The sequence below is a fragment of the Nanorana parkeri genome, unplaced genomic scaffold (assembly GCF_000935625.1).
Source record: "Nanorana parkeri isolate BGI_ZX_2015 unplaced genomic scaffold, ASM93562v1 scaffold1500, whole genome shotgun sequence".
Classification (NCBI taxonomy): Eukaryota; Metazoa; Chordata; class Amphibia; order Anura; family Dicroglossidae; genus Nanorana; species Nanorana parkeri.
In genome coordinates, this window is record NW_017307768.1 from 262,866 (window position 1) to 278,993 (window position 16,128).

General features: G+C 49.5%; 1 protein-coding gene across 1 annotated transcript in view; it reads left to right on the forward strand.

Moving 5' to 3' along the window:
- LOC108798537 overlaps positions 1-15,862 on the forward strand; it is a 77,498-nt gene extending 61,636 nt beyond the window's left edge. The window contains exons 2-3 of the mRNA XM_018570302.1: positions 8,063-8,544; positions 15,648-15,862. Of these exons, the coding sequence (XP_018425804.1) occupies positions 8,069-8,544; positions 15,648-15,804 (633 nt within the window). The 5' untranslated portion in view covers positions 8,063-8,068 and the 3' untranslated portion in view covers positions 15,805-15,862. The remainder of the gene's footprint in view (positions 1-8,062; positions 8,545-15,647) is intronic.
- Positions 15,863-16,128: the final 266 nt, after the last annotated feature.

Here is a 16,128-nt window from a genome sequence, read left to right on the forward strand (position 1 = left end):
GCTTTTCACTCACCTCATAGTTCTAGCCGACCTGTGACAATGAGACTGTCACAGGTCGGCTCAGTAGATCGGGAAGTCAGCGAACACATACCGGCGTTCGCTCACTTCTCGATCCTGTCACGGCTCTCTGCCGTGACAGGGGAGGGACTGGATTCCCCCCCTCTCCGCTCCGATCCGCCAGCGCTGACTGGCGGAATGGACGGGGGAGGGGGCGGGTACAGCTGGCTCTGCCTCAAGATAGGCAGAGCCAGCTGTCACTCACGCAGCCGGGCGGATCCAGACATCGATGTCGGGATCCGCTCCGGCTGCGGCGTCTCAGTATACAGCGAGCTGTAGCGGTATACTGAGCTTAGGGTGACGGGAGGACGCTAGTTGTGTCCTCCCGTTACCCTAAGGAGAACTATGGGGAAAAGCCCTGACCCCATAGTTCTCCTTTAAGCCTCTCCTGGAGTGGATATGCACCCTCTCCTTGTATATAAGTTAACCATTCCCCTACGTGTTTGGTATTTCGACTTTTTATCTTGCTTGTGACAGTCGGTCCCTATTGGAAACAAATGCTTCCTGGACTCATGATTAAAAAGAGGCGTTCTGGTGAACTTTCTAAGAATTTGGGTTCCTTTCTGAATGGAATCTGTTCATTTTATTGGTTATTTTGTACTGTGTGTAAAATTCATACACCGTTTCTGGAATGTGTTACCTATCTATGCTAATGTACTAATCTTATAAGCGTGGGCACGATGGAAAATTATTGTTCTGATTGTTCTCACATATGTGTTGAATAAAGTTTTGACTTTCATAGCCAGGAGTCTTTTTGGGGGAAGACGTCCTTCCTGTAAAGTTACAGTTTAGCAGCTCGCCATTAAAGGAGAACTATGGGGTCAGTGTTTTTCCCCATAGTTCTCCTTAGGGTAACGGGAGGACACAAACTAGCGTCCTCCCGTCACCCTAAGCTCAGTATATAGGGAGCTACAGCTCGCGGTATACTGAGACCGCCGCACCTGGAGCAGATTCCGACGTAGATGACGGGATCCGCCCAGCTGCGTGAGTGACAGCTGGCTCTGCCTATCTAGAGGCAGAGCCAGCTGTACCCGCCCCCTCCCCCGTCCGTTCCGCCAGTCAGCGCTGGCAGATCGGAGCGGGGAGAGGGGAATCCAGCCCCTCCCCCTGTCACGGCAGAGAGCCGTGACAGGATCGAGAGGTGAGCGAGCGCCGGCATGTGTTCCCTCACCTCCCGATCTACTGAGCCGACCTGTGACAGTCTCATTGTCACAGGTCGGCTTAGAACTATGAGGTGAGTGGAAATCACTCATCTCATAGTTCTCCTTTAAAGAAACCCTCGATTGCCCACCAAAGGGGATTCAAAGTGGAAGGCTCCTTTAAAGTACATGAAAACCCAAATACTTCATATTCAATCTTTAGTATAGTCTCTGGTGATCCTGCCATGGAGGTCCTTATTGAGGCACTTCCTGTGTACTCACTCTCCCCCTCCTTCCATCACTGGCTTTGTGTCTCTTCATCTCTCCGGCTCTCATTGTTACATATAGTTATGTCGCAGTGAATACAGATCTGTATTAATTTGCCTGAAGTCCAGCTTTAGATGTCGCACTCTGTGTCCTCTCCTCTGTGTCATACACACTCCGTGTCCTCTCCTCTGTATCATACACTCCGTGTCCTCTCTTCTATATCACACACTCCGTGTCCTCTCCTCTGTATCACACACTCCGTGTCCTCTCCTCTGTATCACACACTCCGTGTCCTCTCCTCTGTATCACACACTCCGTGTCCTCTCCTCTGTATCACACACACTCCGTGTCCTCTCCTCTGTATCACACACACTCCGTGTCCTCTCCTCTGTATCACACACACTCCGTGTCCTCTCCTCTGTATCATACACACTCCGTGTCCTCTCCTCTATATCACACACTCCGTGTCCTCTCCTCTGTATCACACACTCCGTGTCCTCTCCTCTGTATCACACACACTCCGTGTCCTCTCCTCTGTATCATACACACTCCGTGTCCTCTCCTCTATATCACACACTCCGTGTCCTCTCCTCTGTATCACACACTCCGTGTCCTCTCCTCTGTATCACACACACTCCGTGTCCTCTCCTCTGTATCACACACACTCCGTGTCCTCTCCTCTGTGATGTCTGCGCACAATCTTAATGAATCTTCTTAAAGAACAAAAATAGACGCCTCTCCCCTTTGACCTTGTACTACGCTACAGTCTGTTGGAGCCGCTCCGGTATTTCCGTAGAGGTGATTGTGGTTTTGGTGACGCAGTTTACACTTTGCTGAGTTTGTCTCTTCCTTCAGCTCTCTGGACTGAGTTCCTCCTCTTGCTCCACTTTCAGAATAGTTCCGGATGATTTCTCCCGGTGAGAATACCTTCCCTGAACCCTCGCATTCCCCCCGCGCCGTGCTACTGCTTATGTAAGAGCCATATATAGGTGGAGGGAGCGCTGCATTACTTCATGCTTTATTCACCACCATTTCCCCAGCGACTCGCCTCTCTCTCCCCTTCCGTCTATTACTTTCCTTGCGTCTCTTCATCTCTCCGGCTCTGACTATGGCTCCTCCTCTCTCCTCTGTATCATACACTCCGTGTCCTCTCCTCTGTATCATACACTCCGTGTCCTCTCCTCTGTATCATACACTCCGTGTCCTCTCTTCTATATCACACACTCCGTGTCCTCTCCTCTGTATCATACACACTCCGTGTCCTCTCCTCTGTATCATACACACTCCGTGTCCTCTCCTCTGTATCATACACACTCCGTGTCCTCTCCTCTGTATCACACACTCCGTGTCCTCTCCTCTGTATCACACACTCCGTGTCCTCTCCTCTATATCACACACTCCGTGTCCTCTCCTCTGTATCATACACACTCCGTGTCCTCTCCTCTATATCACACACTCCGTGTCTCTCTCACACTCTCCTCTCTCTCCCTCGCTATCTCCTCTCTTCCTCGCTCTCTCCTCTCTCCCTCGCACTCTCCTCTCTCCCTCACTCTCTCCTCTCTCCCTCGCTCTCTCCTCTCTTCCTCGCTCTCTCCTCTCTCCCTCGCTCTCTCCTCCCTTTCTCTCTCACCTCTCTTCCTCGCTCTCTCCTCTCTTCCTCGCCCTCTCCTCTCTCCCTCCCTCTCTCCTCTCTTCCTCACTCTCTCCTCTCTTCCTCGCTCTCTCCTCTCTTCCTCGCTCTCTCCTCTTCCTCGCACTCTCCTCTCTCCCTCGCTCTCTCCTCTTCCTCGCACTCTCCTCTCTCCCTCACTCTCTCCTCTCTCCCTCGCACTCTCCTCTCTCCCTCACTCTCTCCTCTCTCCCTCGCTCTCTCCTCTCTTCCTCGCTCTCTCCTCTCTCCCTCGAACTCTCCTCTCTCTCTTTTCTTCTCCTCACTCACTCCCTCACTCTCTCCTCTCTCCCTCACACTCTCCCTCGCACTCTCCTCTCTCTCTCCCTCTCCCTTGCACTCTCCTCTCTCTCTCACTCGCACTCTCCTCTCTCCCTCCCTCGCTCTCTCCTCTCTTCCTCGCTCTCTCTCGGAGTGATTTCTGGAAAGGAATTCTCAGTCCTCCATGCAGCTTTATTTTACAGTTGGCTTCACCCGTCAGCCAGAAACACTTCTCCGACTGTGCCGGGTCACCCTGTGTGCGCTGGGTGCGGGAGACACTGGAGATCGGAGATATCACTTACAGCTCAGACACCTTCCTGTCACTCTCTATGTATGACATTATCACATCAATGGCCCCCGGGGACTCTACAGCTGTACGGGGCCCCTCCACACCGCCGGTGGCTGCGGATCATTGCTTTCCATGATCCCTCCAGACCTGTGCGCTGTGCGAGGTTACACATTCATACTGAATGGCCAGCATGTGACTGAATTCACAGGGGCCACACACCGGTGTCCATTATATATCAATCCTCTTCTTATGGTTGTCTCTCTTCTCAGGGACATCGTACAGCTGGAGGTGAATGACGTGACCCACCAGGTCCAGAGGAAGAATCAGTTATAATGTAAAATGACCCCAATCACTTCTACCTCTGGCTGCTCTCACTGTCATGGCGGGATGAATACCCCAAATTATATCTGTAATAGTTACCTTTCCTGGAGAAAATGCTGTTAGGGACTCAGACCCGGGAACTCAGCACAGGGATGGTGGGAGCTCCTCATAATGGGCACAGCGGGTGTACAGACCCGGGAACTCAGCACAGGGATGGGGGGAGCTCCTCATAATGGGCACAGCGGGTGTACAGACCCGGGAACTCAGCACAGGGATGGGGGGAGCTCCTCATAATGGGCACAGCGGGTGTACAGACCCGGGAACTCAGCACAGGGATGGGGGGAGCTCCTCATAATGGGCACAGCGGGTGTACAGACCCGGGAACTCAGCACAGGGATGGGGGGAGCTCCTCATAATGGGCACAGCGGGTGTACAGACCCGGGAACTCAGCACAGGGATGGGGGGAGCTCCTCATAATGGGCACAGCGGGTGTACAGACCCGGGAACTCAGCACAGGGATGGGGGGAGCTCCTCATAATGGGCACAGCGGGTGTACAGACCCGGGAACTCAGCACAGGGATGGGGGGAGCTCCTCATAATGGGCACAGCGGGTGTACAGACCCGGGAACTCAGCACAGGGATGGGGGGAGCTCCTCATAATGGGCACAGCGGGTGTACAGACCCGGGAACTCAGCACAGGGATGGGGGGAGCTCCTCATAATGGGCACAGCGGGTGTACAGACCCGGGAACTCAGCACAGGGATGGGGGGAGCTCCTCATAATGGGCACAGCGGGTGTACAGACCCGGGAACTCAGCACAGGGATGGGGGGAGCTCCTCATAATGGGCACAGCGGGTGTACAGACCCGGGAACTCAGCACAGGGATGGGGGGAGCTCCTCATAATGGGCACAGCGGGTGTACAGACCCGGGAACTCAGCACAGGGATGGGGGGAGCTCCTCATAATGGGCACAGCGGGTGTACAGACCCGGGAACTCAGCACAGGGATGGGGGGAGCTCCTCATAATGGGCACAGCGGGTGTACAGACCCGGGAACTCAGCACAGGGATGGGGGGAGCTCCTCATAATGGGCACAGCGGGTGTACAGACCCGGGAACTCAGCACAGGGATGGGGGGAGCTCCTCATAATGGGCACAGCGGGTGTACAGACCCGGGAACTCAGCACAGGGATGGGGGGAGCTCCTCATAATGGGCACAGCGGGTGTACAGACCCGGGAACTCAGCACAGGGATGGGGGGAGCTCCTCATAATGGGCACAGCGGGTGTACAGACCCGGGAACTCAGCACAGGGATGGGGGGAGCTCCTCATAATGGGCACAGCGGGTGTACAGACCCGGGAACTCAGCACAGGGATGGGGGGAGCTCCTCATAATGGGCACAGCGGGTGTACAGACCCGGGAACTCAGCACAGGGATGGGGGGAGCTCCTCATAATGGGCACAGCGGGTGTACAGACCCGGGAACTCAGCACAGGGATGGGGGGAGCTCCTCATAATGGGCACAGCGGGTGTACAGACCCGGGAACTCAGCACAGGGATGGGGGGAGCTCCTCATAATGGGCACAGCGGGTGTACAGACCCGGGAACTCAGCACAGGGATGGGGGGAGCTCCTCATAATGGGCACAGCGGGTGTACAGACCCGGGAACTCAGCACAGGGATGGGGGGAGCTCCTCATAATGGGCACAGCGGGTGTACAGACCCGGGAACTCAGCACAGGGATGGGGGGAGCTCCTCATAATGGGCACAGCGGGTGTACAGACCCGGGAACTCAGCACAGGGATGGGGGGAGCTCCTCATAATGGGCACAGCGGGTGTACAGACCCGGGAACTCAGCACAGGGATGGGGGGAGCTCCTCATAATGGGCACAGCGGGTGTACAGACCCGGGAACTCAGCACAGGGATGGGGGGAGCTCCTCATAATGGGCACAGCGGGTGTACAGACCCGGGAACTCAGCACAGGGATGGGGGGAGCTCCTCATAATGGGCACAGCGGGTGTACAGACCCGGGAACTCAGCACAGGGATGGGGGGAGCTCCTCATAATGGGCACAGCGGGTGTACAGACCCGGGAACTCAGCACAGGGATGGGGGGAGCTCCTCATAATGGGCACAGCGGGTGTACAGACCCGGGAACTCAGCACAGGGATGGGGGGAGCTCCTCATAATGGGCACAGCGGGTGTACAGACCCAGGAACTCAGCACAGACATGGTGGGAACCCCTCATAAAGTCCTTGGGTCTGGGAACCCCTCATAATGGGCACTGCAGGTGCCATTTGCTCTGGGAGCATCTGGAAAATGAATAATTCCTTCCTATGCTCCTCAGCTCTATCTAGTGGTCATAATGCAGCATTTTCCTGATATTACATGCGATCTGCAAAGAATATATACTAAGAACATTCTTTTTTTGCCTCCAGAACGATCATACATGGATTTTCGTAGGATGAATGGCTCTGCAAGTGGTTTTTATTTTTATATATAACTGTACTCTCAGTAACATTACAAGTCTGCATGATGTCACAATATAGAGCAGAATTGTATTTTTTTTCCACCTTTTTTGCAGCATATTTGATTGTTAGAACATTATTTGTTCCCTTCCTCTTTGACTCCAATCTCCGATTTTTGCCAAAATTTCTGGGAAATGCCAGTTCCCAGTTTTGCTCGCCTCTCGTAGAGCCATAATACCCTCCATCGATGCTTAGCTATGGAAATGCTGATAAATGCTCACCCTGTTTAATAAGGACAGGCCTCAGACTTCGCTGGCAGCAGATGGCCGCCGTAAAAAAAACATCTGCCCAGACACGGAGGACGCGGCACCTTCCAGACGTCTTCCTGGCCATCGCTGTCTCCTTGGCCATCGCAGGTCGTCCTGGCGAGCGGGCAATGGCGTAGTGACAACCTAAACAGTGGCCGGCCTGCGTAACGTTGTGTATATGTTTATTTTGGTCTTATAGATGACGGGTAATAAATATAATCTTCCTAATACGAGCACTCGTGTCTAACCTGGAGATCGGGGAATTAACGAGCTTCTATGTCTGTGAGATAAAAATAAGTCGGGCAGCTGTTACCTGATATCAGCATTCTGCGGCTCCACACCTGCGACGCTGATGAATGACTGGGGATTTACCAGAGCGGTGAATGCATCTTTGTACTGCACCTGGGATGTGGCTGCTGCTATTAAAGGGAAGATGTCATGGCTTCTTCTCACCGATTCCACATTGATGCTTTGCAGCTTTTCTGTTATTTACTAAATATCTTTTTATTTGACAAATAAACACATAGGGGGTGTGTTCAAATTTGTAGAGCCATTCGTCCAGCAAAACTCCATTCACATTCGTTCTGTGCGAATGGAGGCAAAAAAAAGTACATTATTAGCACATTTTTTCTTCCAGGTCGAAGGTAATATCAGTAAATTACCCCATTATGGCCACTAGATGGAGCTGAGGAGCATAGGAAATGAATACTTCCTTTCTATGCTTCCCAGCTTCATCTAGTGTTAATTTCCTATGCTCCTCCCCCATCTAGTGGACATATGTATTTATTTCCTATGCTCCTCCCCCATCTAGTGGCCATATGCATTTATTTCCTATGCTCTTTAGCTCCAACTAATGGTCATATGTATATATTTCCTATGCTCCTCCTCCATCTAGTGGTCATGTGTATATATTTCCTATGCTCCTCCCCCATCTGGTGGCCATATGTATATATTTCCTATGCTCCTCCCCCATCTAGTGGCCATATGTATATATTTCCTATGCTCCTCCCCCATCTAGTGGCCTTATGTATATATTTCATATGTTCCTCAGCTCCATCTAGTGGCCATAATGTGGCATTTTTCTGATAATACATTCAGCCTTGAAAAAAAATATACTAAGAACATTCCCTTTTTGCCTCCATTTGCAGAGATCAAACATACATGGAGTTTTGCAGGACGAATGGCTATGCAAGTTTTTTTTATAAGTGTAACACTTTAAGTCCCATTTACCACCAGCAATGTATCAAAGATAGAAATATACTTAAACAATTTGTGTTCTTCTTCCAGGGTACCATGCAGCCGTACCGGGCACTGTGCACGGCACTGACGTTGTGGCTTGCCGTATCGTTCAGCTCAGCGCAGAGCGGAGATGAAGCCCTGGCTGATTTAGGCTCTGGATATCTCCCAGGCACCCTTCAAGACCAGCCCAAGGAGCCCCAGTATCACCCTCCGCTCACCAATAAGTGTCAGATGACCTTCGTGACCCCTCGCCAGGAGTCGTGCGCCGGGAGGGACAATGGTCCGAACATCAAGGAGGAGGTGCAGTACCTACAGAACCTTCTCCAGGACCACGACAGGGTTCTGCAGAGTTTAAAGTACACGGTGAACGTTGACGCTCAGGATTTGGGCTACCAGGAGGTCATTGCAGAACACAATAAAGGAATCCAAGAGGACAACAAGGAATTTTACGGGACGCTGAATAAAGTAATACAGGAGCTTCACACGAGGATGGACGATGACGGCTCAGAGATTCCAGACAAGAAGAAAAAGTAAGAATCAGACCTATTATGTGCTACTCTACTGTTACTACAACCTCTTCGGAATACTTTATTTACTACAAAGCTGGCCATGCGCCCTACAATCTTATTGCGCAATCTTCTTTAGATCTACAAACAAGTATGTAGTAAAAGGGCCTACCTGACTAGATGTCACGTACCTGGGTGGAGACTGGATGGGTGAGGAGGCTTCCCTTTCACCTCGTGTCCCAAAGACTCTGGAGTTGGGAACAGAGTCTCTGTGGACAGCGAGTAGCAAAGGTGCAAGTGGTGATCACACCGGGCAAGCGGGAGTTCCGGCACTGGATCGGGTCAAGCCGAGCTGTAGTCAAAACCAGGCAGGCAGCAAAGTACAGAGCAGGATCCAAGATCGTGGTCAAACAAACCAGGGGGTCAAATCCAGTCGGACAGCGAGGTACAAAGGCAGAATACAGAGGCAGGTCCAGAAGGCAAGCAGGAGGTCAGGGGCAGGCAGCAATCAACAAGGTCAAGGACAATCCGGGTCAAAAGTCAGCAAGGTAATCAGAAGCACAAGGAACACAGGGGAAGCTGAAGACAATCCAGCAACTTGGCACACTTTTGCACGGCTGTTCCATGGCGAACCCGTGCGCGCAAGTGCCCGTTCACCTGCAGTACGGAAAACTGGCATGCGCAGTAGCAGGTGGTTTCTGACACTACATAGAAATTGCGGATTGTTTAGGTTGGGTTTCTACTTCATAGTTTGGGTAGCTCAATAGGAGTTTGAATAGAGATTGCACATTCAGATTTCAAGGTGTATGGCCAGCTTTAGAATCAAGCAAATCCATCCATCCAAAATATAAGTTCCTCCCTTATTGGGCAGATTCACTGCTAACCAAATATTGAAAGCCAAGCAATCTACTGAGTGAATTAATTTGTTCCCACTTTACCGCCGAAGTGAATTGGTGATGAAGTTATTTTAGATCCCTCATTGGTTTGCTCACAAACTCAATGCCTCCTCGCATTCTGACCTCCAGCCAGGCGGTGGAAACCAATGGGATTATTCTATTGATGTAATGGTGGTACGTGACTTCATTGTTCTATTTATCTCAGTATAGTAATTATTGGGCGGATGATGTAATTATGTTGACCTCATTTTTCTTGCATACATTTGCTCCATTCAAAATGAGGAACTGGTTTCCAATTCTCTGACTAGAAGTCAACGAGTGAGGAGGCTTGAGCTTCTGGGGGCCTTGTTTTTTTTCAGATATTAAGTTGGAGTTTGGCATAGCATTGAAACGTACTTCAAAACATGAGGTCTCACACCTAGGCGTATTGCATATGCGCGTCTGTCACGCGTTTTTTTTAACCGCGATTCGCGTGTTTCTGAAGGCTACTTGGCTGTATCCCAATGGAAACGCGAGACCAAAACGCCCCAAAGAAGTACATGTACTTCTTTGGGCGTAGGCCCTTTTGTACCCCGTTTGGACGGGCGAAAAATACGGAAAGGTGTGAACCAGACCCATTGAATACAATGGGGTTTAGATGTTTGAGCGTTTTGTAGAGCGTTCGTTGAGCGCTGAACGCGCTACAAAACGTTCAGGTGTGAACCAGGCTCTTTTCTATGTACCATAAGGCCCGGAGTTGTAGCGTTTAGGACAACTTTAGCCATTAGGCTGGGTCACGCCAAGGCGTATTGAATATGCGCGCCGCGCGTTTTTACAGCGATTCGCGGTAAAAAAAACGCGCGACAAACGCGCGTTTCCGTGGGCTACTTGGCTGTATCTCAATGGAAACGCAAGACCAAAACGCCCCAAAGAAGTACATGTACTTCTTTGGGCGTAGGCCGTTTTGTATCACGTTCGGACGGGCGGAAATACGGCAAGGTGTGAACCATACCCATAGAAAACAATGGGATTTAGATGTTTGAGCGTTTTGTAGAGCGTTCGTCGAGCGTTGAACTCGCTACAAAACGTTCAGGTTTGAACCAGGCCTTATAGAGATACCAGCCCACCGTACCACAGCAATTATATGAATAGGCGTCCCCGTAGCAAGACAGAGAACCCTTTTCCCCATACATCCTGTTGGGTTATGAATCTATTAGATATTATGGTATTTAATGTAGTAAGAGAAGCCAGAGCACAGAAAGGTGGACAGGAAGTTCCAAAATTCCCAGGTGGTCATCGCATGAGTTGGAAATTATGGCGAGGAGCTCTCATTGCTGTCATTTTCATGACATGTAGAAAGTGCTATCTCAGCCCACCATGCAACGGCTAAACTATCACGTTTGAGTGGACTGACCCTTTAAAGCAGAATCTCCAGCCCTTCAGCTGTAGTTAAACTACAAGTCCCATGAGGCATTGCAAGATGCATCATGGGATTAGTAGTTTCACCATAGCTGGAGGGTCGGAGGTGCCCCACCCCGGCTTAAAGGCTACTTTTCGGAGCATGTTTTATATTGCGCTTATATTCAGGGTGTACAAGGTCACATATGGGCAGCACAGTGGCGTAGTGGCGTAGTGGTTAGCGCTTCTGCCTTGCAACACTTGGGGTCCCTGGTTTGAATCCCGGCCAGGTCACTATTTGCAAGGGGTTTGCATGTTCTTCCTGTGCTTGCGTGGGTTTCCTCCCCACACTCCAAAAGACATGCTAGTAGGTTAATTGGCTCCTCTCTAAGTTGGCCCTGTATGTATGTGAGATAGGGACCTTAGATTGTAAGCTCCTTGAGGGTAGGGATTGATGTGAATGTGTAACTTTGTAAAGTGCTGTGTACATTTTTGGGGCTATATAAATACCTGTAATAAATAAATATAGCACCCCCCTCCCCACTCCATGGACACAAGGGATAATCTGCCGGTGCCAGAGCATTGTTCTTGCCTTCCACTGATTGCAGTTGCAATGCTTTACTGGCCCCAATGTTAAAAAATAATAAATGCTTTACCTTTAAACCCCTAACATATGCAGCACATCATGGGCCTCTCATCACTCTTGGCTTTATTAAAATGCATGCTATATTTAATTCCTGCCCTGAAAATAATTCCATGAACACATTTCCGCGGGTCACATGGGTGCGATGCATTAAAAAGCAGTAAACACACCATATGTCCATTCATTTCTATGGGTTAGCACTGTAGTTGGTTTTAAGGCTCTTCGCTTTGAGCGTAGCCTAATGCACCCATCGTATAACATGCGGGGTCCCTGCAGGCCTCCATCTAGGGAAGGTCAGGAAGCACTGCTCTGCTTGTTGAGTCCAGTAATGGGTCAGATAATATCACCGCACTGATAGCTGAAGAACCCGGGAACAATGGTATGCAAATCACAGTGCCGACCCGTTCTATGGACTGCTGATGGGAAACAACGGGAAGAACAGCAATTCCGAAAAGTGCAACATAATACAATCGCGCCCGAGAGACGCAAGATACACTCAGGAGCTAAGAGCACCATAATGGCCCAGAGAGGAGAAGACATTATCTCAGGTGATGAGGGGGATAGAAATGCTTCTCTTCAATCAGTATTAACCCTTTCCTGAACACCAGTAAAAAGTACCACGAGAAGGTCTTCCTACACGTGGGGGATCTGTGATCAGTCTAGACATGAGCAATCACAGGCAAGCAAAGCGGTCCAGCATCAAATGATACAACACCACAGGGTGCTGCCCGGTATATTGATCGATTAGTCATAATTTAGAACAATCAATAAATACAACGATCAATCGGTCAACAAAGGTTCACTACGACCTATTGCCTTGGCAGAAACAATATTGATCAGGAGTTCATTAAATCTATTAAATGGAGGCTCCGTGGTGGGTAATATCTATTCAATGTGATCCATTTGTTTGCATCTAAGGATTGATTGTATGATCATTTTGAGATGTGTGTGGCCACCATACAGGGGTCCAGTCCCAATCTGGGTTATGTAAGAATTTGAGTATTCATTAATAAGTGTTTATTGTTGCTGGCTTACTTGTGAAAGTTTAAGGATAAGCCCATCATTTAGCTTTACCTACCTTGTCTGAGAAGGACTCCAAAGTTGGCTATCCACTGTCCTCTTTTTCTCGTTCAGCCCCCAACAGCATAGGTGGGGGAACAGGCACTCCTGTTCTGTAGCCTCATAGCTGTATATCTGCAGTGTGAGGCCATCTAAGGCACTGCTGCCTCTAAAGGCTGGTCTCATGATATTTGGTGATGTCACTACTGTGCTGCTCGCTGTTCTCCTTGCTGGATAGGAAGCCGTACCTGAGAACCTGCAGTGCAAGCATCTCCCTGCTTTGGCTTCATTCATTCTGTAGCAGTGACGCGCGGTACCTCATATTGCGGGTGAGGCATTCCCCCGCCCCATGCCGTCCGAAGCCCCGCCGGCAGAATCCATCCCCCCTGGCCACGCCCCCAGTCGGACGAAGTCCCACCTCCAACCTGTCCCAAAGTTAGTGTGAAGGAGGAGACAGGAGGAGCTTCAAACTTGAAGCTGACAGCTTTTTCCTCCATAATTCTAGGTGAGGCTCTGCCTCCCCTGACCGCACGTTCCTGTTCTGTAGGAACCGGTCAACAGATCACAAGTCATCAGGAGGGCAGCTCTGACATGAGAAAGCAAAGTCCCGCCCCTATCAAGATGGCCACCTTAACAAAGAGACATAGTGCAGAATAAAGGCATTGGGGGGGAAACCAGATGCAGGGGCCTGCAGGCAACACTGACTATTCCTCTGCCACCTGCCTGCTGTTTTTGGATATATCTTTCAGAGTTCAGGTCCTCCTTTATACCAATGGAGGGAGGGAATGAGATGGGGAGGAGTTACAGCTCTGACTTGAGCTATTGTGCTCTGTTATCAACATATTTTCCCATCAAAGGAGCAATAGGAGACACAGGAAAAAAAATAGAAAAGTAACCTCAAGAGGAGAATGCTAAACTTAATGTTCATATTTCCCCCCAAAAAAGGAAATCAATTTTAAATTGTATTATTTAATAGTCTCCAAAATAAAGAAAGGAGATGAGTGTGAAGCACACCCTCTTAAAAGCAATCGGTGGCTCAGTGCAGAGCCTCGCCCCGGCGTGAACAAGGTTAATCACTATTCCACTAATACATTAAACAGACTCTCTCTTGATGGCACTTTACTGAAAACGTTCCTCGGCCGGCTTCCTGTACGGAACAAAAAGGGAATGTGCTTTATGTGTTCTAAAAGGCACTTACACTTTAATTAGGAGGAGATTGATAACATCTATGTGAACAATTTAATTATCTCGTGGATAACTTTCTTCTGAACAAGAAGCTGTCTTCCTTATCGCGGAGTAAGACGTATCTCATAAAGACAAGCACGGTTCCTGCTGTTCTCATCTCCAGATGTCTTTGTAAAATCAACCCAAAGCTAATTTCAGCTCCAAGTTTTTCAAGCTTAACGTTATTGTGATGGAGCGCGAGCTATGATCAGATTAGAGTAACACTTCCTGTTATTAAGGTCGGAGGTTTTAACTGAAAGTGTACCTAAGGCCAAAATGTTTTTCATGACACTATGTAGCCAAATGTTTGTGGACAACTGACTATGACACCTATACAAGCTTGTTAGACATCCCATTCAAATCCATTAGCATTAATATGGAGTGTCCCCTCCCCCCCCCCTCCCTTTGCAGCTATAACAGCCTCCACTCTTCTGGGAAGGCATTCCACAAAATTTTGGAGGGTGTTGGTGGGGATTTGTGTCCATTCAGCCAAAAGAACATTTGTGAGATCAGGAACTAATGTTGGATGAGAAGACTTGGCTTACCATTGGCACTCCAGGTTATCCCAAAGGCGTTCAATAGGGTTGAGGTCAGGGCTCTGTGAAGGACACTCCAGTTCCTTCACATCAATCAGTAGGGTTTAGGTCAGGGCTCTGTGGAGGCCATCCAGGGTTCTCCACACCCAACTAGTCTTCGCAATTGGTGTTCCAATTCATCCCAAAGGTGTTCAATAGGATTGAGGGCAGGGCTCTGTGTAGGGCACTCCAGTTCCTACACACCAAACTGGTCCTCGCAATCAGCATTCCAATTAATTCCAAAGGCATTAAGTAGGGTTAAGGTGAGGATTCTGTGGAGGCCATCCAAGTTCCTCCAGAGTCCACACCAAACTGGTCCTCACAATCGGTGTTCCAATTCATCCCAAAGGTGTTCAGCAGGGTTGAGGTCAGGGCTCTGTGCAGGACACTTGAGTTTCTCCACACCAAAACTGGACAAACCATGTCTTTATTCTTTATGGAGTTGGCTTTGTACACAGGGGATAGTCATGGTGGAACAGAAAAGGGCCTTCACCAAACTGTTACTATAAGGTTGGGAGAGCTCAAATGTCTAAAATGTCTTTGTGTGCCGTAGCATTAACTGTAACCTTCAATGAAGATGCCTAAACTTAAGCTGACCTCTAGCCTTTGATTGAAATTGCTTACTCTGATTTCCCGGCACACTGGGAGCTTCTCACAATGTTTATTAGAAGCTGCAGCCAGTCAGATAGAGCCCGCCTCATTTCCTGGCTGGAGGACATCCAGTATCACCCCGGTCTTTCCTCAACAGCCTGACTGTCCCTGGCCCCTCCCCTTTCATTCACTGCATTTAGGTTTTTTCAATCATGGAGGCTCAGCACCATACGTGGGCATTACCTAGGGTAGCTTACCTAGGGTAGCCTGCATTCAAACACAGCCTGCCTAGGAACAACTGCTTCTCCAGACTGGCACCCACCCATCAAGGGTTTTGCTTTTCGCATAACTCCTCCTAAGAGCCAGCCCACTGCTTGCATAAAGGCTGAGGGCTCTTGAGAAGAGTATTGAAGCAGGGGGCTGTTATGTTATCAGGCAGTTATGTACAGCACCCTGCCGGTCCCTCCTGTGCTTCCCTATGCATTGCATAGCGAAGCACAGAGACATACTGATGACATCACTGGGTCTAAAATGCAGTATGTCATGAAAACAGAAAGGTTTTAGTTGAAAGTTTAAAAGGGGGGCAAATTAAAATTCAGCTTTACAGTTTACTTTAGTTGTAGGCTCTGGACTACCTGGGAAGAGTAGCTCTAAAGTAGCCAACTGACATGCATGAAAACCTGCGTATGTCTGTCAACTTATAACTGTTAAAACAATTGCAACATATTTACAAAAATTATTGTTTTTTTGTTTGCCATGTAGAATGCGGAAAAACTTTCTCATGATGGACCAACTGCTTGAGACCACTTTTCACCTGGCGGAGAAACTGGACAAGGCCTCACAAGACCTGGACCTCCTAATGGAAAAACAGCTCGAAAGGTCAACCACCCTGGTCTACAGAAACAACCTCAAATCATGACCCCAACCTTCCCGACGGGCCGTCCAACACAACTGGAACAAGACGGCCGACTCACCTCACTTTCCCCAAAAAGACCTTCCGTCCGATGGACAAGCAGATGTTGTGTTGAAATCAGGAGCCGATTTAATGAGAAAATATAAGCAGTTCATAGATGTACCACCTTCCCTTCCTTGGCTGAGCCACTAACATGCAGCTTCGTACCCGAGACTCTAATAACTTTGCATCTGTGCCCGTGTCCTATGTCTCATTGTGCTGATAAGCAGAGCTGTAGTTAGACACCATGCTGCCTTAGGCACACCTAAGTAATTACCCCCAAACACCACC